This window comes from Leopardus geoffroyi, chromosome A2 (genome assembly GCF_018350155.1).
Source record: "Leopardus geoffroyi isolate Oge1 chromosome A2, O.geoffroyi_Oge1_pat1.0, whole genome shotgun sequence".
NCBI lineage: Eukaryota > Metazoa > Chordata > Mammalia > Carnivora > Felidae > Leopardus > Leopardus geoffroyi.
Window position 1 is genome coordinate 32,084,521 of NC_059331.1, and position 27,501 is coordinate 32,112,021.

The 27,501-nt window shown below is 43.4% G+C and overlaps 1 protein-coding gene and 1 long non-coding RNA gene across 6 annotated transcripts in view; one reads left to right on the forward strand and one right to left on the reverse strand.

The window, feature by feature from the left end:
* ADAMTS9 (ADAM metallopeptidase with thrombospondin type 1 motif 9) overlaps window positions 1–27,501 on the reverse strand; it is a 162,711-nt gene that overhangs the window by 38,111 nt on the left and 97,099 nt on the right. For 2 of the 3 annotated variants that reach the window (XM_045493432.1, XM_045493433.1), the window contains 2 exons: window positions 7,548–7,715; window positions 437–610 (listed from right to left, as the gene is read on the reverse strand). In XM_045493432.1, coding sequence (XP_045349388.1) covers window positions 437–610; window positions 7,548–7,715 — 342 coding nt within the window. The remainder of the gene's footprint in view (window positions 1–436; window positions 611–7,547; window positions 7,716–27,501) is intronic. The other variant, XM_045493434.1, reaches the window with a different exon arrangement.
* On the forward strand, window positions 251–26,786 carry LOC123605828. 3 transcript variants are annotated; one of them, XR_006715911.1, is made up of 8 exons: window positions 251–364; window positions 462–627; window positions 7,355–7,511; window positions 12,146–12,756; window positions 15,971–16,230; window positions 16,707–16,846; window positions 21,342–23,420; window positions 26,526–26,786. It is a non-coding gene; the product is annotated as an uncharacterized LOC123605828 (long non-coding RNA). The 3 variants fall into 3 exon arrangements; XR_006715910.1 differs by lacking the exon at window positions 26,526–26,786 and having other exon boundaries at window positions 21,342–23,491; XR_006715912.1 differs by lacking the exons at window positions 251–364; window positions 462–627; window positions 7,355–7,511; window positions 26,526–26,786 and adding an exon at window positions 7,722–8,301 and having other exon boundaries at window positions 21,342–23,491.

The window sequence follows — 27,501 nt, forward strand, 5'->3', positions numbered from 1 at the left end:
GACCGCCTGTCTTCTCCTTGACAGCCCAAGTCACGGAAAGGAGACAAACACAGAGTAGGTCCTACCTGGAGTCTGCCCTGTGGCTGTCTGAGCTGACACAGAATGACCAAGTTTGGATATACATATTTAAAATATCTCTTCCATCTCCCCCTCCTTTTGTGAAAGATAGCTGTATGCATTTGGCCCAAGGCCTGTTACAGTTTTTCTGGAGGCAGCCAGACTTGGAACATTCAAGAACACAGACGTAGGAACTGCATAAAAAGGAGGAGCTCTCCCACCCTCGTCGGAGTGAACCGCTTGCCGTCTGACAGCAAACCTTTTGGGAAACAGCCAGCCTTGTCACCGTGCTTGAAGGCTTTTCAGGGTAACGGATGTGATGGTTGCAAGGGGGTTGAGCGAAATGCCTGGCAGGTGCCCACTTCATGGCTCTACTTACTTCTTGCCATTCCTCTGCCCTCCAGGCATAGAGAGGACACGGTGCGGCTTGGCAGGCGCGTTCCGACTCCGGTCTGGTGTAGGGGTTGCACTCAGTCTCTCTGGCTGTTTTGTGTGTTCCCGTCTGACAGCTCACACTTCTCCGCCGTGTGCCTTGGCCGCAGGACACAGAGCACTAAGAAGAAAGACTGTGTAAGTGGGAGCTTTGGGTCATTTGGTGGGGAGGGTGTGTGTGTGTGTGTGTGTGTGTGTGTGTGTGGCAGGAGTGGCGAGGGTCACAGTCATGGGGAATGCGCTCCTAATCCAATGACTTTCCCTGCGATTACAAAGCTTTCTACTTTCCAATGAAGGGGATCCAAGATAATGTACTTAAATCTGCAAACTCACTGCCTGTCGATGCCGGTGAGCGAGCAAAGTATCTCTACCTTTCTTGGGGAATCTCTAAAGATACCAAAAGTCTTGGAGATGGGAGAGGTTGGGAGAGATCGTTATGAAACGATACGATCGAGAAATAAATAGTGCAGCCATGTGAAATGAAAATCCCCAATGATTACTATCCCGGAGGATCGCAGTTTCTTGAAAATTGGAGATAAGTGCTGTACAAGAAGCATTTCTTGGCAGATTAAAAGCATAACCCAACGAGAGTAAATTACTGAAGCTTTTAGGGCCTTATAAGCAGAATTATTTTCTCCAGTCTCTTTCTTTCCTTGCTTTTATTCCTGGAGATAGAGGAAAGAAGAATTTTTTTTAAACTACTGAATTCACTAAAGTGTTAGTGTCTATTTACAACCTCAAATGAATACACGAAGAATAAAAACTGACAAGGAAAAACCATTTCTTCAGGCGGGCGTCATGTTTCCAGCCCCTGAAAAATACTGTGAAGCAGGCTGAAGCATTTTGTTGACCAAGTTGCAAAACGCCATATTAAATCTGCAATTAACTTTCCTTTAAATTAACTTTTTAATGGTTTCCTCATTGCTGGGTTTCATAATCTCACTTACGGGCAGGCCAAGAATTATTGTCTTTATTAAGGTTTTGACAGTTAAAAACCAAAGGCAACATTTGCTTGGAAAGAACAGCATATTACTGCGTTTATTTAAAATCGTTCCTGAGTTTTTGCGATAGCTCAGCCTCCGCTAATTTGTCTGGCATTGAGAAAACAAGTTTAGCATACATTAAAGCCGTATTTCTAAGAGGAAGTCTTAAAGAATAGAATCATGATCCTTTCAATTAGAAAGGTATTCGTGCCCAATCATTTCATATTTTAAGAAAATAGTTGGTGCTCTTCAAGAGGGCAGCTCGGGAAATCATATCATTTCAGATGAGTCTATGCCAGGGAGGGGCTCAAATGTTCACATCAAAGCTAGCTAAAGAGAAGGAAATATTTTGAGGCAACACAGCTGCTATTGTTTGGGTTTAATTGTATTAATTGGATTGAATGAGTCTGTGACCCAGAAGGAGCCAGACTTTTAAAGTCATTGTGTCCTGGGTGGAATAGGAGGGCCCCTGAAGACAAGCAATGCTCTTGTCTACAGAGAATGACCCTTTAAGGCTCACGGGAGCTACACGTATGTTTCCCATTGATTACCCTGGAAATGAAGGAACTGTAACTTGGGAGTGTCATCCCATGAATGACAGAAATGTTCCAACGGCGTCATCATTGACAACAAACAATGACGACTACAAACCCTGCCGCCATTTGAATTTGGGGTCTTAAATATAAAAGAGTACATTTCCAGGACAGTGTATCGAAATGGAAATACAGAGAAAGACTAAGAACCATTAGGTAAACAAATTTGAACATGGCATAGGGCTGATATATATTCAAAGTCTCCTAACGTTTTAATAACCTAAAGAAAAAGGAAAAAAAAAAAAACCATGAAAGACTTTCAGAGTGTCTCCTATTCAAGCTCTAAATAAATGAAACCTCTTTTTGATGCTATTGTTATTGAATAAATTACTTATGGTTCAACGAAGGTAAGGTATTAAGAGCCATAAGTATCCAAAACTAAAAAAAATCACTTCCTCCAGGGCTGAATACTTTTTCAAAAGGCAAAGACACAGGAAACTTCAATTATATAACATGCCGTCGTGGCTTCTGATGTTTATAATGTCAAAGCCAGGTGTGAAATAAAAAATAAAAGTTTAGACACGACTTAAAGGCATGTGAGGGATGAGCTCTGCCTTTCTGAATCCTGCATCTACGGTCATCTTTATTCTGAATGTAATAGGCTGCATCCGAGTGAACTCTCTGGGTTGCACTTTTCTGCCCGCACTGTGTCTCAAGGGAGGCAATGAGTTGCATACACAGCCAGTCAGGCTTGCTCGGAGAATTCTGAGCGATGTGTATGGAAACCTCGTGAATAAAACAGCAACCGAAAGACCTCTGCGTGACCCTGGAGGTGGTGAGGGTTGTGCTGTGTGCACATGTGTGTGCTTAATGCTTCTGGTTCCATTTGGAACAGGCTTTCGTTAGTTTGTAAAAGAAAAAGGTCGGGCAGTCTCTGCTAATGTGCTCCTTCTGCCATCATTCCGGCACAGGATGCGCAGGTCTGAAAGGAGGTGTTTTTCGTTCCGAACTACTGAGCCGGGAGCTATGTTTCATCTGTCTGCTCTCGGTACTGTGCATTGCTAGCTGGTGTGCAGGCCTCACCAACTTGACCGGGGGCCTTGACACTTATTTCCACGGATAAAAAGAATCTCTGTGCACCCTCTGGTGTGTGGGGAATCCTATATACTTGAAAACTGGGAAGTGTTTACATACTTTCTTCCAGAATTACTGCTGAAATTATGGTGCAATGTTATTTAGAGGAGGGACTAGCTTGAAAAAGAACTCTCGGAACCAACTTTAATACATAAGAACAGTCCCAATGATAATAGCCACCTTTTACCAAGCACTTACTATGTTCCTGGCTCTGTACTAGGGTTTCTCAACCTAAGAATTCTTTCTTGCGGGGAGCTGTTTCATCCACTGTAGGAAGTGTAACAGCATCTGTGGACTCTAACCATTAGATGCCAGGTGTATTCCCCGCCCTCCACCAAGTTGTGACAACCAACGCTGTCTCTAGAAATTGCCTAATGTCCCAAAGGACAAAATCACCCCCTAGTTGAGGGCTTAGCTCCATGCCGAGCACGGCACACGACATATCTTTGTACTTCCTAATAAACCTTTCAGGGAGATCGTGCACAAATACGGCAAGGAACAGAGATAATCACTCCAACTCCAGCAAAAACAAAACCCAAAAGCAGCCAAAGTGAATTCTGCCCTAGGCAATGTACCATGGTCACTGTGGATTAGAATTTGGCTTCCAGTTTTAAAATATGGTGCTAATATGATGCAGTCTTCCGTACTACGTCAGGAAGAGTGTGGGTGAGAAGCCTGTGTTCAAACAAATCAACATCAGTGCTCACAGTTCAAATACAAACAAAACAATGGAGCTCGAAGCACGAACGCGACCCTTTCTCATCACCGACTCTGTGCACATGGTTTCCTTGATTTCTCAAAGGACACGAGCTACACGTTTGCCATGTTTCTGCATTAAATACTTGCAAAATACTTCAGAATCAAACACCAAAACCAAGCTGCTCTCCCTGGAATCACAAGGAAAGTCCTCACCAAAAATGGCTGGTGGATTCACAAGGCAACTTGCCAGTTTCCATTTTGGCATGAACGGTGGAGAGCTTTTAAAAATTAGTTATTTTCCCTTAACCTAAGGCACCGCTGATTGCAAGACAAAGCATAATGTTTTGTATCGCTACAAAAAAGGTCTGTTTTAATTAAATCATGGCATTCTGTCGGCTGTTAGGCCCATTCTGAGAACAGAGAGGTTAAGGTGTGAGAGACACATGCATCTCAGGACTGATGAATGACTCCACTGCGTGGATTCATGACTGATGAGTGACGATAAAGTGTTACTTTTACTCTAATCTGCCCATTTAATCTTTTTATTTCTGACCTTCATTTTTTTTGAAAGCCTTTCTAGAAGAATAGGATAGATTAAACGATTTTTACTCAGGAATGCTTCTATTTCATGGGATTACCGAGCCTTCACATTTCTCAAACTGAATCAAGAATTCGAGGCTGATTTTTGTCTTAAAATTTCATGTGCATCCCTTACCTCTTGATCAAAAGCATCTACACAAATTGAACATGAGCTTCTAAAAATGCCTTACAGTTTTAGTGAGGATGTTTTCCTTTTTTTTAAATATATAATTTATTGTAAAGTTGGTCTCCGTTCAACACCCAGTGCCCATCCCAACAGGTGCCCTCCTCAATGCCCATCACCCACCCTCCCCTCCCCCCCACCCCCCATCAGCCCTCAGTTTGTTCTTATTGGATGTCTTCCAGTAAAAGCTCTCCTTTTACTGGAAAAATTTCCTTGACAAATTCAAGATTTTCAAAAGATGGAGAAATGAAACATTCCCCTTTAAATCTCAAAGCACCAATTTTGAGGGCGAGACTATGAAGATTAACACAGCATACCCGTTGCCAACCCCAACATTCTACACGTCTTGCCATCATCAGACATTTCAACATGATGAGAAGTTGCACTCATTCTTCTTCCTACCTTCAACAAGAGATAACTAGGATATAGCTACCGGCAGAAAACAGAAGAACCAGAAATAAAATCTTCCAACCATTGTTGCAAATGGGTAATCATTACTCTTGCTTCAGTATCCCGGCCTTAGGGACATTTCTGTTTACCATTGGATCATTAGTAAGCCAATAGTCTTTAACCACGCAGACCGTCTTTCTCCATCAACCACTGCGTCTGATTATTTTCAGCTACACTTCGAAACTGCACAAGTCAGATTTTACTCACACAGCACCTTGTCCTGCCCGCTTTTATAATTGATTTCTACAGATCAAATCAGGGCATTTCAAAGCTGGCCACAGACCATTACATAACTGTGTTTACTTGCATTTTTCTACAAAGGTGACTAGACTTTTCTAAGCAATCATTTTGAACAGGTGCAGTCTTTTCTGGGGAGGCAGTCTGATAATCCTATTACATTATGTTCAAAAAACCCCACAGGGTTCAAACCTAATCATCCCAGCTTTGTAAGCAATTTTGGACTTCCCCAAAAGACCACAGAATGCTGGGCTAAAACTCACTCTGTGTTTACCAGTAGAGAGTGAAAGATTCTTTTAATTGTCTCTATGTCAAATACATAGCCCTATAAAATGAGCATCATCTCCATGCTCTAAACTTAATATTCAGGGCATGATGCAAATAGATAAGTAGAGGCCAAGCAACATAAAGAAAAGCAACAGAGCATGAAAGTCTACAAGAGGACAAGCTAATTAGTGCAATATCTTAAATAATGTTAGCTGCAGGCTTTTACATGAATTGAATAGCTCCCCAAATAAAAGGGCTGGAAGTTACAGAGGACAGCAGTCACTCAGACAAACCGTTAAGGAAGACCAATATGAAACACTGCCTTGAAATCTGATCCTGTAGGGAAGCCAGAGGGGAAACTAGCTCTGATTGGGCACTGATGCATGGATTGTTGAATTAAAACACAAACACAAACACAAACACACGCGATCATTCCGATAAAGGCCTAGAGAAGGATGAGGCTACTCTTCTAGGGAATGATGCAGGTCATGTTTTACATTTCTGTGAAGTGGCTATGGTGGGGGGAGGGCATGCATGTGGGGCAATGATGACAGCTCAGAGCCTTTAGGAAAAATTCACATTGCTAGAGGAACTTTTCGTTAGTCACATAGAAATGGAGGGTTCCCAACTCCTCCCCATGTTAACACAACTGTCCAAAGCTTCTTTGAGGCTTTAGGGAATCAAGATCAAGGCTCTGAAAGAACCAAATCTAGAGGGTGCCAACCTGGAACCTACTTTTCTATCGATTCCTAGGGGCAGCTGTGTGATTCTCCACTGCATGGGAGAACCACAAAGTCAGTAAAACCTCACTGAGGCACACCAGTGGAGGGGAAGAGCAACATTATATACAGAATATATGAAACTGCACCTTATTACTTTTTTTAAGTTTATTTATTTTGAGAGAGAGAGAGAGAGACAGAGACAGAGACAGACAGAGATAGCAACAGAGAGAAAGAATCCCAAGCAGGCTCCACACTGTCAGCGAGGAGCCCAACGTGGGGCTCGAACTCATGAACTGTGAGATCATGACCTGAGCTGAAGTCGGACATTTAACCGACTGAGCCACCCAGGCTCCCCTGCACCTTATTACTATTAGGTAAGCACCTTCAACCGAGCTGAGAAAATGTACAAGTACAGAGTAAAGAGATCAGCTTCAAGGATTACATGTGAGAGACTTTAGCTCACGCAACAATTATTTATAGATAAATAGAAGCTTCTGGAGTTCTTTATTGAATCCAACAGGGAAACTCTCTCCTCCAGCTCCTGGCTAGATTATCAAATGTTTAGAATTAGCGGAGTCTGACTGCAATCAGTTTCTTGGGTACTTACCCCTTCCCCATCTGATACACACATCACATTCATCCACACAAAATACTACTCTTGAGAGCCTCTTAGATTTAAGACCTCTGAACTAAGTACTTGGCATTCATTATTGCATTAAATCCTCATAAGAGCTAAATGTAGTAGGCTCAGGAAGGTGAAAACAGATCATCCAAGGTCACACAGCTAGCAAGAGAGAGAGAGAACTTCTGTCTCCCACTTCTGCTGTATCTAAGAACATTCGCTATAATACCTCACACTGACAGCCCTTTCTTTAAGAACCTCAAAGGTAAATTCAGACCCAGTCCCTGCGAGGTGACCAGAGTCAACCTTACTGCCATCTGAGTTAGTGTTTTTTTAAGTGGTGAGTGATGATAAAAATGCCATCAGCGAAGTATTAAAGGGCTACTCCGTGCTAGATGTCTGACATCAATATCTACTACTACTTAGAATTAATTCTCACAACCATCCTACTGTAGGTGTTACCCAAGGCCCCGAGGGTGGAATCCACTTGGCCAGGTAACAACTATCCTGATGGAAAGAGTCGTCCCTCCCCGTCCCCAAGCTCCCCTCTAAGAAACCAAACCTGTGCAGACAAACACAACCAACACGCCGGTGTCAGCCACGGGGCCCAAGGTAAGGAAGCAGTCGTAGAGGAGAAGCATTGCTCACCTGACTCCAGGCGCCAGCTTTCCATTTGGGGCATCTTCCTCCTCTGCACTTTCTGTGCCCACTTGGCTTAGCAAGGTGTTTACAGTAATCACTTTCTAAATGGTTTCCATCTTTTGCCATGCAGTAAACATTTCGTTGTTTATGCCCTCGACCACAAGAGACAGAACACTGAAATATAAAGCAATGGCAAGGTTGTTGTTGTGTTTTTTTTTTTTAAATCACATGGAGTTTGATAAAAACCCGTGTCGTGAGATGTTAAGATCATACCTGACAAGAGTCACCATCTCCCCCCTTTTCCAACCCCATTTAAGGTAATATCTCAACGCTCTACACGGCAAGAAGATAGCATTCGGGGAAAAAAAAATGTCCGTAGTATTTCAGCAGCAATCCTGCCTAGTATTTTGGGTTCTTCAAGAGGGCGGGTAAATCCTGACAATTTTGGCCAAAAAATAAAGCCAATGGACCTGAAATTACCATGACATCCTGAGTTTGTAAAAAATCTTCCTATGAATTAGAAAGGATGCCTTTCGCACAACTCACTTGATGCAGGATCAGGATACTTCTTCAACCAAATGCCTTGCGATTCACTGATTTGGATAAACGTGCATTTCCAAAATACAACTGTGTCCAATTTCCTAATGAAATGATTTAAGGAAACTCTCCTACCATTTTTCAGAGGATAAACTCTCATTTTCCCAGGCCATTGGGAAGGAGGTGAAAAAGCCACATTAGAAGCCGAAAGGTAAGCTGGCAGGTAAGTCTGTGCCAATTCTGGGAGGGGGGCATTACCTTTCAACTTTGATCTGCAAGTTCACTGAACTGTTTTAAATGTGACCTTGTCTGACCCCATCTAAGGAACTTGACTTTGATTTCAGATTAGGTTTCTCAGAAAGGTCTAGGAATCAAAGCGCCCATGGAGTCAGGACAAAAATTTGATATGACAGCTTCTTGTGGAACAGGCAAGAGGCTGGCCCCAATGAGTGCACTGAGATATTCAACGTCCATTGCCTCATTAGCGATTACAGAAGTCATTACCACTTGGATCATAAGCTTGCTGGCTCAGATTTTCAAGACACATTACTTCCCAATATAACGTTCTTGACTTTTAGAGGGAAATGAGTTTAAGAATGAAGAACAAAATGTGAAACTGCAATGGGAATAGATTTCGTGTCATCGCCCCCTATTCAATAGTTCTTATTGCCCTCACTAACTTTGTGATTTTGTTAACTTAAATTACCAAAGTGCCCTTTCATGCCTAATAGATAAATAGCATCACGTAAAACACGTAGCCTAGTATTAATTCAACCGCTGTTACCAAGCATGTCCAAAGTTATATCATTCATAAATGTGCCAGACCTCTTTCTCTAGTAAACACAAATCATTGTAAAGATTTCAATAGTAGCGAATAGATTATTTTGAAATATGTATATTAATAGGTTTGGCCCTGACTTTTTACTTTAGGAAAGGGAAACATTGCTGGTTTCGTTTGGGCTTCATCATATGACAGTATTATGATTTGGAGAGGTCATTCTGGAAATCTTAACAGAGCATACAGTGAGGAAGAAAGGAGCCCAATTTGAATATTCAGATCAAAACAAAAATACCCATCTTTCAACCTATGGTGCTTTGACATAAATAAAGACTTGGGACATAATTCTGGAAGGTTTTTAAAATGAAGCTCCTAGGGGCGCCTGGGTGGCGCAGTCGGTTAAGCGTCCGACTTCAGCCAGGTCACGATCTCGCGGTCCGTGAGTTCGAGCCCCGCGTCAGGCTCTGGGCTGATGGCTCAGAGCATGGAGCCTGTTTCCGATTCTGTGTCTCCCTCTCTCTCTGCCCCTCCCCCGTTCATGCTCTGTCTCTCTCTGTCCCAAAAATAAATAAACGTAGAAAAAAAAAATTTTAAAATGAAGCTCCTAGAAATATTCCTACAAACCACCGGTCTAATGACTTGCATACGGAATAATCTCTATTGTTAGTGACTAATTTTGGTCCTTAGAAACTTTCCTTGGACGAATAAATAACAAAGGGGCACAGGTGGGATTTGGGATGAGTTCCTCTGTGTTTATTCAACAAACATGTGAGCAACTACTAAGTTTCAAAAATTATGCGAAGGGCTGGAAATATAGTGATGAACGAAGTTGACTACCCCCCGCCCTCACGGAGCTTACAGGCCAGTGTTAATCAAAATACTGCAATGTTGACAAAAAACAAATGCATGCTTATTAACAGAAATGAGTGCTCTGAAGGACACAGGCTGCCATGGGTGCAAGAGGGCTCCTGAGGCTTCCCCCAGGGCCAGACCGTGCAGAGCTCATAGGTCGTCATAATGCATTTGGATTTGGAAAAATCACAGAAGAGTTTTAAATCAGGGCAAAACACGGTCTGATTTTTGCTTCAGAAATTCTACCCTGGCTACTGAGAGGACAATGGATGGGCATACAGCATGAAGGGAAATAGTAAAACTGCTCAGGAAGAGTTAGTGCACTGGTCCAGGCAAGAGGTGATGGTGATACTAAATAGGGTGCAGAGGTATTGGGGTGGGGGAAGTTGGTGGACTTATGACCTATTTTTTTTAAGGTAGAAATGACAGTTTGCGGTGGATCAGCCATGGGGTGCAGGGCAGAAGGCAGACTCAGGAGGGACTCCTAGTTTGCAGTATGGGCAACCGGACAGTGATGACGTTTACAGGGATGGGAAAACAGCCCCGGGCGTCAAGGATGTATTTATCTGTAGGAAAAAGACTGAACTTGAAAGATACAGATTCCTGGGTGGGAAAAGGTGCTTAATGAAGAAAGAGGCATAATGGTGATGAACATGGATGAACTTAAAACAAATCCACCTATAGGGATAATCATTTCAACATACAAATCATCCAAGCAAGCTGTCCTTTACTATGAGGGGCGGGGGGTGGGGGGGGAAGAGAGTTGATGAAAATGCTAATTCAGTAATCTGCATGGCATTGGAGGGACAGTCTAAAAGCAGACAGCAACCTACAGAGGCAGAATGAGAAAAGGCACAGTATTCTGGCGTTCATTTATGTGCCACCCTCTCCTCTAAGACTGTGCGTGCAACATCTCATTTAATCATCCTAACAACCATTGAGATAGGTACTGTTATTGGAGATAACCAGTGTTTCCAACCTGGTGCAAGTAACCACAAAGCTTTCTAGATACCTCTCCCCACATGATTCCAACACAGATAGACGTCTGTTGAGGGCAATGCCAACACAAGGGAAACAGTTAAATTATCACTAACATCACTGATACTAATTCATCTGAGGGACACTACTGGTGTGACCCATGCCTATTGCCCTTCAAATGAAAGGGAACAAAGGAGTTCCCAAACACGATGCCTTAAACATCCTGTTAACATCTAGATTAGCTACATCCCACCCATTCCTACGTGCGTTTTTCTTATCTGGGGATTTGAATGGAACCGACTTGGAAAAAAAGAATGCAATAGCTCAGCATGACTCACATATTATTTGCCTAAAATGAAGATCTAAAAGTGATAAGGACATTCTCGAGGTAACTAATCAGAAAAAAACAAAACACTTTTCATCTCATGCTTTCTAACTTACCAGTGAAGAAAAGAAGCTGCTTAGGGAAATGTTCATATCTAACAGGTTCATGAGTGGGTCTATTATGATTTCTCTAAAGAAGCTGTCATTTTGATAATCAAATAAACAAACGTTTCAGCTCTTCTACTCTGAGGGAAATTTCCATGTGATCATTTCCAGTCCTTTTCCAGACGCTGACTTTTGAGTCGATGTGCATCACTGAGATTTAAGAGTAAAGTTCAGTGCATCACCTACTATGTGCTATCTGTTGGCTACATGTCTCAGGGTTCTTGCTCTGGGGAATGTTTAAGTCCTTAAATGGGCAGTGGATATAGCCTCCTAAATTGCCAGTTGGAGCCCCACGTTTGCTCCTCTGGAGAAACAACCGAACATGTTTACGAGCATGTTTTCTCCCCAGCTTTGCACAACACTCCCAAACAATGGTATAGTCTCTCCTTGTGACTTAGAAACGTCAAGGTCAGGTGTGCCTGGGTGGCTCAGTTGGTTGAGTGTCTGACTTCAGCTCAGGTCATGATCTCGCATTTCGTGAGTTCAAGCCTCTTGTGGGGCTCTGTGCTGACAGCTTGGAGCCTGGAACCTACTTCAGATTTTGTGTCTCCCTCTCTCTCTGCCCCTCCCCTGCTCACACCCTGTCTCTCTTTCTCTCAAAAATAAATCAAAACATTTAAAAAATTAAAAAAAAAAAAAAAAGAAAGAAACATCAAGGTCAGTATCCCAAATGCCTGGGCTTTGAGGCTTTTGTTTCTGTGAGGCCATTCAAAGGGGATGTTTAACGTGAAGCTTTGTTCAGCTCTTGCCTTAACACGGTCTACTCGCCTAACGTCTTAAGAGTTTGACATCCTTGCATTTCAACTCATCTGGCTGGAAACAATGTACTCAAGGCATGGGCAGTCTGCTCATCATCTCTCCTCTGGGCTTGTCCTCTCTCAGTGGTAGCCCTGGTTATGGTGCCGGTTAGGGTCCGGCGTGCTACCGCTGGCGTTCGCGATGCCCTGCTTCTGCCCTTTCACTTTTGTAGACGTGTGTGGTCTCTCAGACATCAAGGAGCCAGCAAACAACCCCAGTGTGTCTGCCAGGATGAGAAGGGCTGAGGACCTAGAGAGAGGGAGATTCCTGCGTTGCCAAGGCAGCCGTGAACCTGAACATGTGTGCAAAGACAGAGGAGAGCACGGAATTGGGAAGGCCACCGTAAGGAACTAAGAAGGAATAAGAAGTGGAGGCTGGAGGTCAGGGGTGCTCAGAGAATCTGGCCAGATGGAGGCTTCTCAATGGGGCTGGGAGATGCCGGGGCTTAGAGGAAGCACCAGCAGGGCCGAGGTATAGACCTGGACCGCCTGGTTATAGCAGGTGCTCACTACACAGGGGTTAATGGATGGTCGAGGAGAACAGCTGGCGGAATTCTGGCACTGCTCTGTATATCTAGGTGATTTCCACCTCCAAGGGATCTAGAAAACACGAGAAACATGTTTATTACTTTCTTCATAACACCTTTAGGACCCTGGGAAGAAAGACACTTATACTGCAAATACACAGTCACATAAACGGAAACATTCTGTTTATGTGTAATGTGTGATGGAAGATACTGATCAACTAGCCCATATTTCCAACCACGGGACTGGCTGCCAGCAGGTAAGGAAGAGCTCGGAGGCCGAGAGGAAGGACAGAGGCCGCAAGCCATGACCAAGTGAAGTCACGATTCTCCTGACGGAAGGAGTTTTGCCAATCAGGGAGCGAACCATCCCTCTGAGACCGACGAACAGAGCTCAGTTTGGGGGCAGGACCCTGAACTAATCATGATGTGCCTTTCCCTTGTGCGTCCCTAAAATGTGAACGTAACATCCAAATCCCTCCATTTAAAAAAACGTTCCGTTGTGTCTTTCACGGACAGCAGGCTCTTTCTGATTCTAGTCTCCTTTGGACTTGGTTGAACAAAACACAAAGTCAAGCCTCACCTGCAGAATGTACCGTCAGAAAGGACATGAGGCTCACACCCGAGGTTCGCATCTGCCTTTGCCAGTTACGGGGAGGAACGAAGGGCATATACAGGAGCATGGCACCAGTGGGGAAGGCAAAACCAGCCTGCGCACGCCGTTTCCGGGGAAGCCAGGACGTGAGCACAAGGATCTGGACTTAGGGATCAGAGTTTCAAACACAGCTCAGTGTGGGGCCTGGAACACCACGTGGGCTTGCCACCGAGGAAAAAGAAAGCAGCCATCACTCACATGTGCTTATAGACTGCCTTCCACGCCGTAGGCAGCCAGCAAATAATTGCGGGAACGAACGGACACGTGAAATCTGTAGGCATCACAGAAGTGTGCTCTAAACGAAACGTCATGTTTGCCTAAATGTCACAAAGAAAGAACCACTCGGAATCTGACCCACAGTGTGAGGGCTGAACCGATTTGGCACAAGTTATTGAGATGCAAAAAGGCCACCCCAGGACCCCTCTTTCAGTCAGAGCAGAGCTATTGGAAATCACACCAGCTACCTTTTATTGAACTCTTAACTGTGAATGGAAAACTGGGCTGAAGGACACTGGCTTCTGTCATTAATCCCAACAGCGACCGTGTGACTCAGATACTATGAGGATTCCTTTTTTTTTTAATTTTTTTTTTAACATTTATTTATTTTTGAGACAGAGAGAGACAGCATGAACGGAGAGAGGGTCAGAGAGAGAGGGAGACACAGAATCGAAAGCAGGCTCCGGGCCCTGAGCTGTCACAACAGAGCCCCACGCGGGGCTCGAACTCACGGACCGCGAGATCATGACCTGAGCCGAAATCGGACGCTCGACCAACTGAGCCACCCGGCGCCCCTGAGGATTCCTTTTTTACAGATAAAGAGAAACAAGGAGGTGCTGTCACTTAGCCAGGGACACAAAGCCAGGAAGCAACAGAGTTGGTCTTCAAACAGGTCCTCTCCAGAATCACCACTTTCTCCCTTAAGCTATACTGAAGAAAGAGACCGGAGAGGAAAACAAGGTGCTCACTCCTGCTCACTCAAGTCAACAAAAGAGAGCAAGGATCTCAAAGGAACGTCTCTTGAGCCTATTTTTGAAGCCTCTGATTCCTCGAGTCTCTCAGGGAGACAGTACCTATACAGAGTTAGTATGTCTGACTTTATTACTTTTTTCCTAACATCTTTAGGACCCTGGGAAGAAAGACGCTTAGTGTGCAAATAAACAGCCACATACATAAAGGGCCAGATTTCCCTTGGGCTGAAGCCACACCCTGATTTTCTCTTGGCCATTTTTCAGGGTTTATTCACCCTTTGGGGCCCGCCTGATGTCACGGGGCGAATGATTATTTCCGTTCACTGATGAATGGCTCTTTGCACGGTCATGAATGGAAATGTGGGCCTGTCCATTCACTGAGGGCTAATCTCTCAACTGTCTGAGCTGTAAGGGCATCTTGAAGAGTATCCAGTCCGTCTATCTCACAAATGGAACACAAGAGGAAAGGAGACATGGCATGCTGACAGTGACACAGCGAGGAAGGAGTACATGCACGCCTAGGACTAGGAGTTCCCGTGCCCCGCACAGAACGCCGTCGCCCCGGGGATTTGTAGCCAAGTACGGGTGTTCTTCGTGTTGTTCAGCAGCCATGGCTAACCAGCCATCCTGACTCTTTCTATTCCAAAGGGATAGTCCCAACAGGGACTAGCAAGGGAGGCACAGATTCTCCCGCCTCTGGCTTTGACGGACAGCAGACACGAGTATGAACAAGAGTGAGTATAACAAGCTCCTGTTTGGGGACACCGGCTAAGAACAAATTCCAACGGGTAGAGGCGCACGAGTGCCAGCACAGGAAACAAAAGCTCACTACTTGTCTTCACCTTGTTCTAAAACGCAGCATTTTAGGGCGCAGGGCATTTGGGCATCAGGCAGGGCTAGGCTGGCACGCCACCTGCCATTTCACCTCGGGGCCATCTGGGGCAAATTACCGAACCTCTCTCAGCTCTGTAAAGCGGGGACAACAGCACAGTCTACACTCAACAGAGTTACGTTACAATTAAGTGGAAAAACTGTATACATGTACGACTGTATTGCATAAAGACGGAGCTCCTGGGGCTTTGGCCAAGCGGTGTAGAAATCGATGCACGTTCACTCGCATCACTACCACTATTTCTACTCAGCAGAGTCTTTTAGAATACCCCCCAGCATGTCGTTAAAAAGGTATTTAAAAAAAAAAAATGTACGTCAACTAATGGAGTCTCAGATTAACGTTCTAACACAGGCACTGCTGAGTAAGGGAGGGACTTAGGCAACATCTCACCCAAGTAAAAGGGCGAAGACTTTTCCTTTCCAAAGGTCACAGAGCAATCCACAGAACAGACATAAATGTCGAAGATTCCTCTGCTTCTGCGGTGCCCTTTTCACTTTTATCGACTATTATTAATACGGTCTCTCTGACCAGAGAAGACAGGAAGACGAGGAAGACAAGGACCCCACATCTGAATGCCACATCTTTCTCCTACTCCACCATTTCCTGCTCATACTTATTATCTGAGGGACTACTTATGTTTCTCATTTGTTTCTTGTTATGTTATTTCTTTAATGTCTAGAGACACAGAATCCACACCAGGGATCGCCATTACTGCACACCCATTCACTCACTTCCTGGCTCTGTTCGGCTCTGCCGTGGCAGTGGTCACAGTTATTTGTTCACTGGTGGGTGTGCACACAGTTAGGGCTTCTCACAACCCATGAATGGCTCTGGTTGGGGGGCATCGGGGAAGCCGAGTGACTGAGGAGCGAGAGAAAGCTTTGCCAGGAAACAAGGGCTGTGACTTCAGGGCGTAAAGCCAATGTTGACAGGCCTGCCTGATGGCTGTTTATGTCCAGGACCACCATGGCACTTATTACCATGAAAAGGAGCCGAGAAAGCAGGAGATTGGCAGGGAACACCATGGAAGAAAGCAGATGCGCGAGTCACGGTCATCCCAGCCGGATGGGGCACGAGGCCATCCTTCCATCACCGTTGCCCCCAACACCGGCAGTCTTTGCAGTACTCCAAAGGTCTAAGACCGTGGGAGAAAAGGAACTAAGGATCACATGTCAACCCTTGGGGCACACTCGAAGGCTGCTCTCAATACTACAGCCAAGTAGGTGGCCCCACAGATGGCTCACAAGGGGGATGGGAGGGCCAAGCCAATAAGGGGAGACAGTAAGAAGGGCTCATGCCCTCCACCTCCCGTTACCCCCAAGAATTAGGAGGCACAGGGCTCTCCAGCTGTCTCCTCCTAACCTCTTAATGTAACAACATCTTATGGGGGGGGGAAACAAATATTCACATTAAACAGAACAGCATATGAAATTAGCTACATGAGTCATGAAACCCGAATTGAGGTTCTTTTTGTTCTTCCAGAATGTAAATATGACAGTTTTCCTCCCCATCAAGACAAAGAATAACAACCAACAAAATCTGCAAAAGCTGAATTTTCTCATGGCTACGTGCAGTGGTGCCCCCAGGAATCTGAGGCATAGTACATGCCCAGGCTCTGTTGTCCCTAACATGCCCTCCGACTCCCCATTTCTAAGCACACTGACTAATTTTACACAACTTCTTTTGCCTCTCAAGGTTATAGGTGACGATTATTTGTAATCTGACATCAGCAGAATAATCTTGCAGGAAAGAGGTGGAGATGACAGAAGGACGCATGCCCTGTGCTTACCCCGGGATTATTCATGAAGGCAGTCTGGAACATAGGGGGATAGGAGGTGAGATATTTGTGCCAGGTCTCAGCTGTTGCAAAGGTAAGTGAAGAAGTGTCTGAGTGATTTCTGGCAAAGCTACAGCCGAGGGAACAGTGACCAGAATTTCTTGGCACTCTGCAGGCAGACTGTGACTGGAGGTTACCTAGAGATGTCATTCTTCTAGAAGATGACAATGCTCAGGAACACCCACTCATGCTACTACAGGGCAGTCAGGAACTTCTTCCTCCTCCAAAAGAACTAGTCTATCTGCCATTCAGTCATTTAAAAGACACCAGGACCAAGTTTACTCCATTGCCTCTTCCACAGTCTTGCTTTCTCTGTGTATCTGGACCTTCCTCCGTTGGCGTGGCACGAAAGGAACATCTTTACATGCCAACATGTCCAACATCTTATACTGGAAAACTTACAACTTTTTTTGTTTTTTTGTTTTTTTTTTTTTGGCAGGGGTGGGGGAGAAGTAGTTTATGTAATTAGTTTGCTTTCCGGTGGATACCAATGCCACCCCAAAACTGAAACGTGCATACATATTTGAGTCTGCATCCAGAGAAACATATCTCAGCAGGAAGGAAAAAAGATTATCTTAACCATTGTTGAATTAGATGCTCATCCTCCAACTTTGCTTTGCTCTACTGGGAGTTCAGATCAGACCAAGGTGCTGTTAAGGCACTATTCATTCGTGTTTCTTAATTTTTAACGTTTTTAAAATTTTTCTATTTTTTGAGAGACAGAGACTGAGTGCTATTGAGGAGGGGCAGAGAGAGAGGGAGACACAGAATCCAAAGCAGGCTCCAGGCTCTGAGCTGTCAGCATAGAGCCCGACATGGGGTTCGAACCCACGAACTGTGAGATCATGACCTGAGTTGAAGTGGGACGCTTAACTGACTGAGCCACCCAGGCGCCCCTCGTCCATGTTTCTTTTCTTGCTTCTCCTCCTGCTTATCACTTGGTAAAGAAATGGCTCCAAGGCACCATTATGAAAGGATCAGACAAGAAGAAATAAAAACCAGCTAAAACATAAATGGCTATTACGTGAATGACGTGGCATTTGAAGTAGCTAACATTAGGTCAATGGTTCTATGTGAATTTAAATTATTCCTACACCACTCTGAGATGTACTCAAACGGACATCCAAGGGTTGAGTCAAAGAGGGTGGTAGGTATGAATTTGGTTTTGGAATCATTCAGACCTGGTTTGACCAGGGCTGTCTCTTCCTTTGTGATATTATGCAAGATGCTTAACCACGGCAAGCACCTCTTTCCAGTTCTGCTCAACAGAGACATGAAACGACGGTGAATAAGCAAGCATCTCAGTCTTAACATGTCCAAAGCATAAGCCCTGGTCCGCCTCCAAAAACCACTCCTTCCTGGAGTTCTCCCCATCTCAGTCAATGGAAATTCCATCCAACTTCTGCTTATTCTCTGCCCAATATTTGGGCTCATTCCACCACCTCTCTTTCTCTCATAGCCTGTATCGAAACTCTCAGCTAATCCTTAGGTACTACTTTAAAAATACATCAGAATCCCACCAATTCTCACCGCTTCCACTGTGAACATCTGAGCCACTCACTGACGGGCTTCTCCCATGTGATTTACTGCAATGGTTTCCTAATATTCTCCCTGCTTCCAGAACTCTGTTCCTCGAGGAGCTTCCTCTAAATTCAGAAGCCAGCATCCGTCTTTGAAAACAAATTCACGTTCTCACTCAACTCCTCTCCCCACAATGGTTTCCTAATTCACCGAGTGTAAGCAAAAATCATTCCAATAGCCTAACCCCTCGATCCCCATCCCATGGTTTACCTCTACGTTATACTGCCTCAATCGTATCTCTAATTTCACATCCTACCACCCACCACCTCTAATCCAGCCACAGTGGCCTCCTTACTATTGCTAAGATGTGCCTGAAATACACCTGTCTCTAGGTCTTAACCCAGAATACTCTTCTTCTTGATATCCACACAGCTTATCTCTGTTTAAATCTCACCTTCTTAATGGATACCTGCCTGACTCCTTAAATGTACAGTTCTCATCCCCCCCTTCCAAGCTATTTTCCACCCCTCTTCTCTAAGAATTTTTGTCTATTTTGTTCACTGCTATATCCCCAGTAGCTAGAGAAGTGCCTGGCTTATAAAAAAAAAACATTCAAATACTTATGGAATATGCAAGTGAATGCATGAATGAGTGAATGAATAGCATCTCAAAGAACCTAGGGCCACTTACGTCTCAAGAATTTTTAAGGATTAAGTAAGTATCCTGCACAATACTTAGTTCATTGTAAGGACCAAATAAATAACTATTGTGTTCTCCTATCTCCTGTGTCTACTCAGTCCAAAACTGGGGTACCTCGGTGGCTCAGTCAGGTAAGCATCCAATTCTCAGTTTTGGCTCAGGTCACGATCTCATGGTTCATGAGATCGAGTCCCACATCTGTCAGCACGGAGCCTACTTGGGATTCTCTCTCTCCTCCTCTCCCCCACTTGCTCTCTCCCTCTCTCTCTCTCTCTAAATAAATAAACTTTTTAAAAAAGAACTAAATACTGCACAGGGGACACCTAAGAGGAAGGTTATGTGAGAATATAACACAAGACCAACGAACGGCAAATGGCAGAAGCTAGGAACTCAAGACTATTGTTGAAAGTCAGCTCTAAGCCTTTGAGACCGTCTTGTACCCCAAGCGTCACATAATGTTGTTTCTCACCCCCAAAGATGTCACCTCAGAATGATACTTTTCCCATGTGGAAAAAGGTAAATATACAGACTGAAAGCAACCTATAAAGAAATGGATGAACACAAAGGGGTTCTACGTAGGTTGGGTATTTTCTATCTCCATTCTGGCTGGAAAGATCTAAAAGCAAAAAACAAACCAAAACCAAAAAACCTCCGAAAACTCACACCTGCTATTCCCAATAATTAATTAATTAATTAATTAATTTTAGAGAGAGACAGCACGCACAAGCGGTGGGGGCTGAGGAAGAATCTTAAGCAGGCGCCACATTCAGAGCAGAGTCTGGCACAGAGCTCAGTGGCACAACCATGAGATCACGACCTGAGCCAAAATCAAGACTTGGATGCTTAACCAACTGAGCCACCCCGGTGCCCACGGACTTTTTTTTTTTTTTTTTTTTAAGTTCCCTTCCGTTGAAAAAAAGGCCCTCAAAATATACGATATACAGGGCTGCCAAAGCAACATGGAGTCCTGAGATTTCGTAACCGTAGGGCGAATTCGATAGAAATCAATCACTGCCAATGTCCTGCACACCTTCCATAAACCAGCCACCACAGACCGATTAAGTCGTGTAGCTGTGACCCAAATATTAGGATCAGGTTGTGTTCAGAAAGCCCTACTTTTCTTAGTCCAGCAGAAGTTTCCTTAAAATTCCCATCATCCTAGGGTGCCGTAAATGTTCAGGGGGAAGCCAGGCCCTTTCGGAGCACTGGCTGGGGAATTCTGGGTGACCAAGCCTAATTCCGGAGTTTTGTTTTTTTTTTTTTTGAAAACCATTCAACACCAAGTGAACTGTCAAAATTTTTCTGTTTAAAAATGCAAATATTCAGCTCCCTCCTGCTTTCGATAAGTAAGGTAAACAAAACTAGGAACCTGGCTGAAAATCCTTGGGAAACATTCCAAGACTAAGGACGCAGCTTCAATGGATTTTTTTAAAAGCAGAGGAGAGCTACACTGGTTTCCATTTGTGCAAGAGCTAGTTTCTTGCATGTGTCACAAATCGAAAATCACTAGTTCTAGAAATTTTGAAAGCCCTACCAGAGAGGAAACAGGAAAGCGTGGGGCCTGGGAGTCAGTCAGGTGGGGCTTCAAGAATTACTGATCATATGATGTTGGGAAAATTGCTTACCTCCGGAAGCTCAGTTTTCCCACCTGCAGAATGGACCTTATTACATCCATTATTACATAATAAGGTCCATTCTGCAAGGATTTTATGATAATTAGTAATAACGCACAAAAAAGCACCAGGCCCAGGGCTTGGCTCACTGCAAATGCTCAGTAAATGGGGGTCGTTGCTATTATGTCTCCACTTCCAGTTGAATTATATAAATATAATTAGGTTTATAATTCGGATTATAATTAGGTAAAAGGCAAAAGTCAATTTCTAATTTTAAAGTCATTTTTACATAGTCCATTGGTAATTTAAGGTTCTAGATAATTCTGGAAGGTGGCACTCACTTGTCTTATGGAGAACTCTCTTCTACATCGGGCACCAGTGTCCAGATCTTCTAATAAAATTTTCTGTGGCATTCCATCAAAAATACATTAAACGTTGTGGCTCAAAAACAATATCTCATTAGGACTTAGATCCTACCAGAAAACTTCTGAGGTTGATAACAGTATCTTGGGGCTTGTTGTGCTTGTCTTCTCCTCTACTGACAGATTTCTTCGGTCTAAAAGTTTTGGAGTCAAAATAGTGTTTTGTGTTTAGTGTTTATGTGGCCACTGTTTTGTGACCTTTTTGAAGGAGAAGTACTGAGATGGATTTCCATTCTAGGACCAGGAGAGGCATCATCTAAAAATGTTCTCTGACCCACCATGCTCAGAGTTGAGACTGCTCTTCGGAAGGTATATTCGCATGGGTAGTGTGGAGGTTGGAGACACGGCATTTGCTTTCTGCTAGAGCACGGGAGATTTGCAAAGTGGCAAAGGGAAGAGGAGAGGTAGAGCCTCAGAAACTTTCTTCCTCAGAGGTTCATGCGCTGAAAAGCCAACTTAATGCCACACATCTGGAAAAGCTGATCACCTACGTATGGCTTCCTCTTAAGGATTTAAAAAAAACTGGTGGGAAATAATTGAAGGCATTGATGGTGAAAACCTGCTGATCTCTACAATGTAACAATTTATCTTTCCAGAAAGGAGAAAGGAATTTTACAACTTTTTATTTTTAATTTTATAACTTTAAGGACTTCTCTGACTTAAAAAAAAAATAGGAATTTTGTATCAGACACACTTGGGAAATGCTGCAGTCTATATATAGCCCACCTAATGCCCATGAGAATATGGAAAGAAAAGTTTCACTGTTAGAAATCCATAGAAATGCAGGGAGGAGGCAATATCACCGCCCAGGGGATGTGGCAACGTTTGAAGACATTTTTGGCTATTACAACCAAGAGGATGGTTGGCATCCAGTGGGTAGAAACAAGGATGCTGTGTGACATCTCACAATGCACAGGCCAGCTCCCCAACAACGAAACTACCTGGTCCCACACGTCAACAGTGCTGAGACGGGGGTATCCTGATTCACTCCTATTTACAACCCATACAATACTTTCTGCCCCTCTGCCTTTGTCTCTAATCAGAAATACAATCTGCTACTTCTCTGATCAAATGCCAATGAGGAATGAATCCTACTTTTAAAAAGTATCCAAAAGAAAAGCCACAACGTTCAACGCTGACACACCAATTCCTAGATACAGCCGGACTATTACATATGTGCAAATTCTACCGTGGATGAGGGAAATACTGATGCTGGAAGCACGAAGTTAAAAGCAACTTGTAAGTATGAACTATCAGTGCTACCAGAACAATCCAAAGGTGTGAACATGGCGGAGTAGCCCTTTTTAGAAATGCCCATCCTCGTGTGTGCCTTTGTTTCCAAAGTTGGTCACTCCCGCCAAAACTGCCATGCAGAACGTCTACATATTACATTGGACACATTTGTAGACATTTATAACAATTCTCCCTCCCGACTTCCAAAAAAGAAGGAGGGACTCTACTCATTGGTTTGCAAATTCAGTCTGGTAAGACAACGTTGAGGCCTCATATTTTCAGCTCATCCTTGAAAGTTTTTGACTGACCTTGATGGCTTCCTGCAATCCCACATAATATATAATGGAAAATTCAACTCTCTGGAGAGAACTGTTTTCTGATAGCTAGCCAGTGACATTCCATGGGGCTTGCATCTGTGACCTTGAGTTTGACTTTTGCTGAGGAGTCCTCCCTCTCCTCACCAGATGTCTCTTTAGGGTTTCACAACCTTGGTACTATGTCAACATCTTGGGTGAGATAATTCTTTGCTGTTGGGGGCTATGCTGTGCCTCGTAGGATGCTTATCAACATCCCTGGCTTCCACTTAGTAGATACAAGTAGCATCCCCAACCCACTTGAGACAGTCCCCAGATATTGCCCAATGTCCCCAGGGGGTAAAAATCACCCCCAGTTGAAAACCACTGACTTATCCTAAGGTTTTCAGAAAGTCCTTCAACAAAATCTCAAAACGGAATTGATTGTAACTGATTTAATAGCCGTGGTGGGGCACAGAGAGCTTTTTCATGGAAGGAAGTGGTAAAGGGCCTGCTGAACATCAATCCAAGATCAAGGTCTTAGGCTAAAAGAGTTGGGAAGTCCTGGTCTCCAGAGAACGTGACATGGACAACGTGAAACCAATTCCCACACACAGCAATGACTACAATGAACAACCACGCTCTTCGGGACAGCACTTCCTCCCTGACATCATGTCCCTGGCCTGCCACCGCTAAGAGTTCCCGGATATTTCACATATGATTAAAAAAACAACCAATGAGAAGGAAATAATGATTTCAACAAGAAAGGGCACATTGTAATGCAGAAATAGGTGAGTTGGTTGGGTGAGGGCTTTTTATTAAGTGCAAGGAAAATAAACACGCGTTTTTGGAGGAAAAAAAAACAAACAAAAGAACCACAATCCTTAGTTTTCAATGGAATCTGGGCTTTACTGGGGAGGAGTAGATCTAAAAAAAAAAAGGTGAATCTGCATACAACCAAGTATTTACTGGAATTTACTGGTACGACTTGCTATGAAAGTCTGGGTTTCCCTGAGAAAAAGAGGAATAAAAACCACACCATTCCCAGGGGCCTTTCATTTCAGTTGTATAGGTACGAGGGGGCCAAGGGAAGAAGGGAGATAGAGACAAGGGGAAGAGAAAGTCATGGGACATAAACCAGTGAAAAACTGAGAAAGATTTTTACTGAGCCCTGGCTACAGAACTCACTTTTGTTATGATGTGATAGTGGAAATCTGAGAATAAAAATAGCTTTCTAATATATGTCAGAATTCTTATAAATCCTGGAATAAATCCAGAGACCTACCCTTCACTTCCTTGTGAAGTAAAATACACACTCTGAACCTATTTATGTTTAAGTAATTTTAACAATAGCTTATTTTGAAATACATCAAACTTAAAGAAAGATTGCAAGACCATCATGAAGACCTCCCTTATCCCCCTTATCTAGGTTTTCCAACTGCGAACTATTACAACACCCCCCTCTATTTAATAATGGCGTATATATATATATATATATATATACACATACACATACATATATATACATACACATGTGTATATATGTATGTATATATATGTATGTATATGTGTGTATATACATATATATGTGTATATATGTATGTATGTGTATATATATACATACACACATATATGTGTATATATATATATATATATATATATATATACACATGTATATATTGCTTATACACATAACGTCCCATCAATGCAAGGACACTCTCCTACATAAATGCCATACAACTCCCCAAGTCAGGAAATCACTGTTGATACACCACCAACATCCAATCCTATGTGTTTCTTTTTAATTATTCCCTCATACAGATTAGCTTTTAATTTTCATATTTCTAGGCCAATGCCATAAGGATTTCAGCTCCTGAGTAGCGGGCTCATTCATTCATTCATCCTTTTCAAAATTGCTTATGGTATGCCCACTTGGAGTAAGGCAACAAGCTTCAATGGCAGGCCTGTTCAACCCAAAGGAAATTAAGGTTCGGGGAAAGTAAATAAATGATTTGGTTAAAAGGTTTTTCACTTGAAATGTGGTGACTGTATGTGTTCCTTTGTCTTAGCTAAGAAGAAGCAAATGAGCCCACTGGTTTTTTTTTCTGCTACGTCTTCCCTCTCTTCATCCCACACAGCTCCCAAACCATAACCAAGTCTTATCATCCAGCAGCCACGTGGACAGAGGAATACAGTGGTTGGGACGATGGGGGGGCGGGTGGGTGAAGAAAGGAACAGAATGTAAGGCCAGAACTCAGAGTTGATGACTGTCCTACCAATGGGAATAGAGGAAACTCAGCGCTGCTCAAGGAAGAGCTTAGATTTAGCCCAAGAACCAGCTGGGAAGGTATCTCAGTGCATTTGATGTGTTTTATTTCAACCAGAGAGCTGTTAGTGTGAAATCACTTTTTAATACATTTTAATTTCATCATTTTTCATAATTCCCTTGTAGGGAAGCAGCAGATTACATTCGACAACAAACCACATCACCACACGCATCTGCAAATCCCCCAACCGGCTTTAACAAAACCTGATCTATTGTCCTATTACCTATACATCCACTGAACACAGAAAACACTTAGATTGACTACCCCAAGTTATTTCATTGCTCTTTGCATATTAAAATGTCAGAAATATCACCCAATGCATGTTTAATAAATAAATGAGGATGCTTTTTTTCCTCAAAATCTTCTAAACCCAAATTTTACTTTTTACTTGGTTTAATTTTAAGAGGAACACTTTTCTCATATTCCTCCCTTCAGAACTCTGAGCAAAATTTGTTAATGGCTCAGGAATTCCAGAATGTGTCAAATAGTTACAATTTGGGGGAACAGAAAATCTTAAACTTCCTCTTTCCACAGAGGTTGCATTTTACCACTTCACCAACTAAAGAGTAAGATGAGGGAATTATATCTTGGTTAAAACCTGGGGCTTGAAAGGCAGAACGCCCCAGGGTCAAGTCCTGACTCAGCCCCTTCTCAACAGTGCGACCTAGACCCAACATGATGCTAACTTCATCAAGTACAGAGGATTAAATTAGACTATATGGGTGAATTGCTTTGTAGAACTCCTAGCAAAAAGTAAAGACTCCAAAATACAAGTGATTGTTATCATAAAAAAAAATCAAAGCCCTTCCTATAATTATGGCAAGAAATACATGGCACAAAATTAAGTGAAGGGAGAAACAGCTCTTTTGTGGATACCTGAAGCTATCAGTTCATCCACTTTCTGAGATCCTGAGAATTATTTTACTTATTTCCCATTTCCCATGTATGCAGCCAACCTGTGAGAGTAAGTTAATAAGTGCTTCTTAAAAAGATTTCACCTGAGTGGCTTATAGTTTAATTCAGATGTCACTCTAAAGGAAAAAACAAACAGCTATCTGGCCACTGGGAGAGAGAATTGATGACATCATCATTCAATCTGCAGCCAACGCTGTTGCACACATTTTAATTTCAAGGCGGGGGTATGTGTCAGTATGGTGTATGAATGTGAATGAATCCATAAGGGTTTTCTTTTTTTTTTTTTTTAATTTTTTTTTTCAACGTTTATTTATTTTTGGGACAGAGACAGAGCATGAACGGGGGAGGGGCAGAGAGAGAGGGAGACACAGAATCGGAAACAGGCTCCAGGCTCTGAGCCATCAGCCCAGAGCCCGACGCGGGGCTCGAACTCACGGACCGCGAGATCGTGACCTGGCTGAAGTCGGACGCTTAACCGACTGCGCCACCCAGGCGCCCCCATAAGGGTTTTCTTATCACTGGGGAGGCTAAGTTTTGCCAAGTTAAATGATGAGAACCACAGTGGTGGAGAAGACATTGCCTCAGCTCTGATTCTTCAGAAGTATCTTTCAAACACAGCCCCTTAAAGCTAATCTGCTCAACCTTTACCTACAGGGCTCAGTGAATATGAAAAGCTGCCTTCCGGAGACTTCCTTCAAAGAGGGAATGATCTCTTGGAATTCAAGCTTCTACAAGGTGACTACCTGGTGTTTTCCATTTTTGTCTTCTCCTAAAAAGCATCAATCAAGCCTTGCCCTTTCGGCCCACTGAACACATAAACACTCTTTTTCCCTCACTGAACTTACTGCCACGATGAACTTGAACTCTAAGACGCACAAGAGGAGAGCTGTTTTAACAGCTGCTTTTACACTGAGGCTCTGGAGTTACTACCTTCAAGACAGCTGGTTCTGATAAGCCTCTCTTCCCACTGTCCTGTTTTTTCTAATGCCCAGCTGTCAGGGAACACCCACTAAAGTGTTCCAAAACAAAGGCACAAAACAGAAGAAAGGCAAGAGAATGGTACTCATTTGGATGCAAGGGCATCCTACATAGGGACCCTTTCCGAGCCGACACAGGGTTTTTCTCTCCAACTTGCTTTTGTAAGTTTACGGATTTCTCGGCTAGTTGCGGATTAATTGCTAAAGACGTTGCCTGAGGTTGCCCTGTCCAATATGGTAGCCACCAGCAACAGGTGGCTGTTCAGATTTAGAGTAATTAAAACGAAATACAATTTAAAGTGCCGTATCCCTGTCGCACATTTCAAGTGCTCCATATAAGCCACATGCAGCTAGCAGATTCCATGCTGGAAAGCAAAAAGAGAGAACATTTCCCTCATTGTAGAGAGTTATTGGACCGCACTGGCCAAGACATACGCTCTTTCTAAGAGGGGAAAGGGGATGCAGATCTGGTAAGAATGATGGTTTTGTCCATTGGGCCTGTATCAATGATCTTCCATACTACTTCCTGTACACTCTTTTCTTGGCTGCCAGTGTTCCATTTTCTACATTTTTGGAAGGGGAGGTTGTGGTCTTTAAAACAACCCATGAAAAGGATCCCACTTCAGAGGAAAGAAAACAACAGGAAGCAAAGG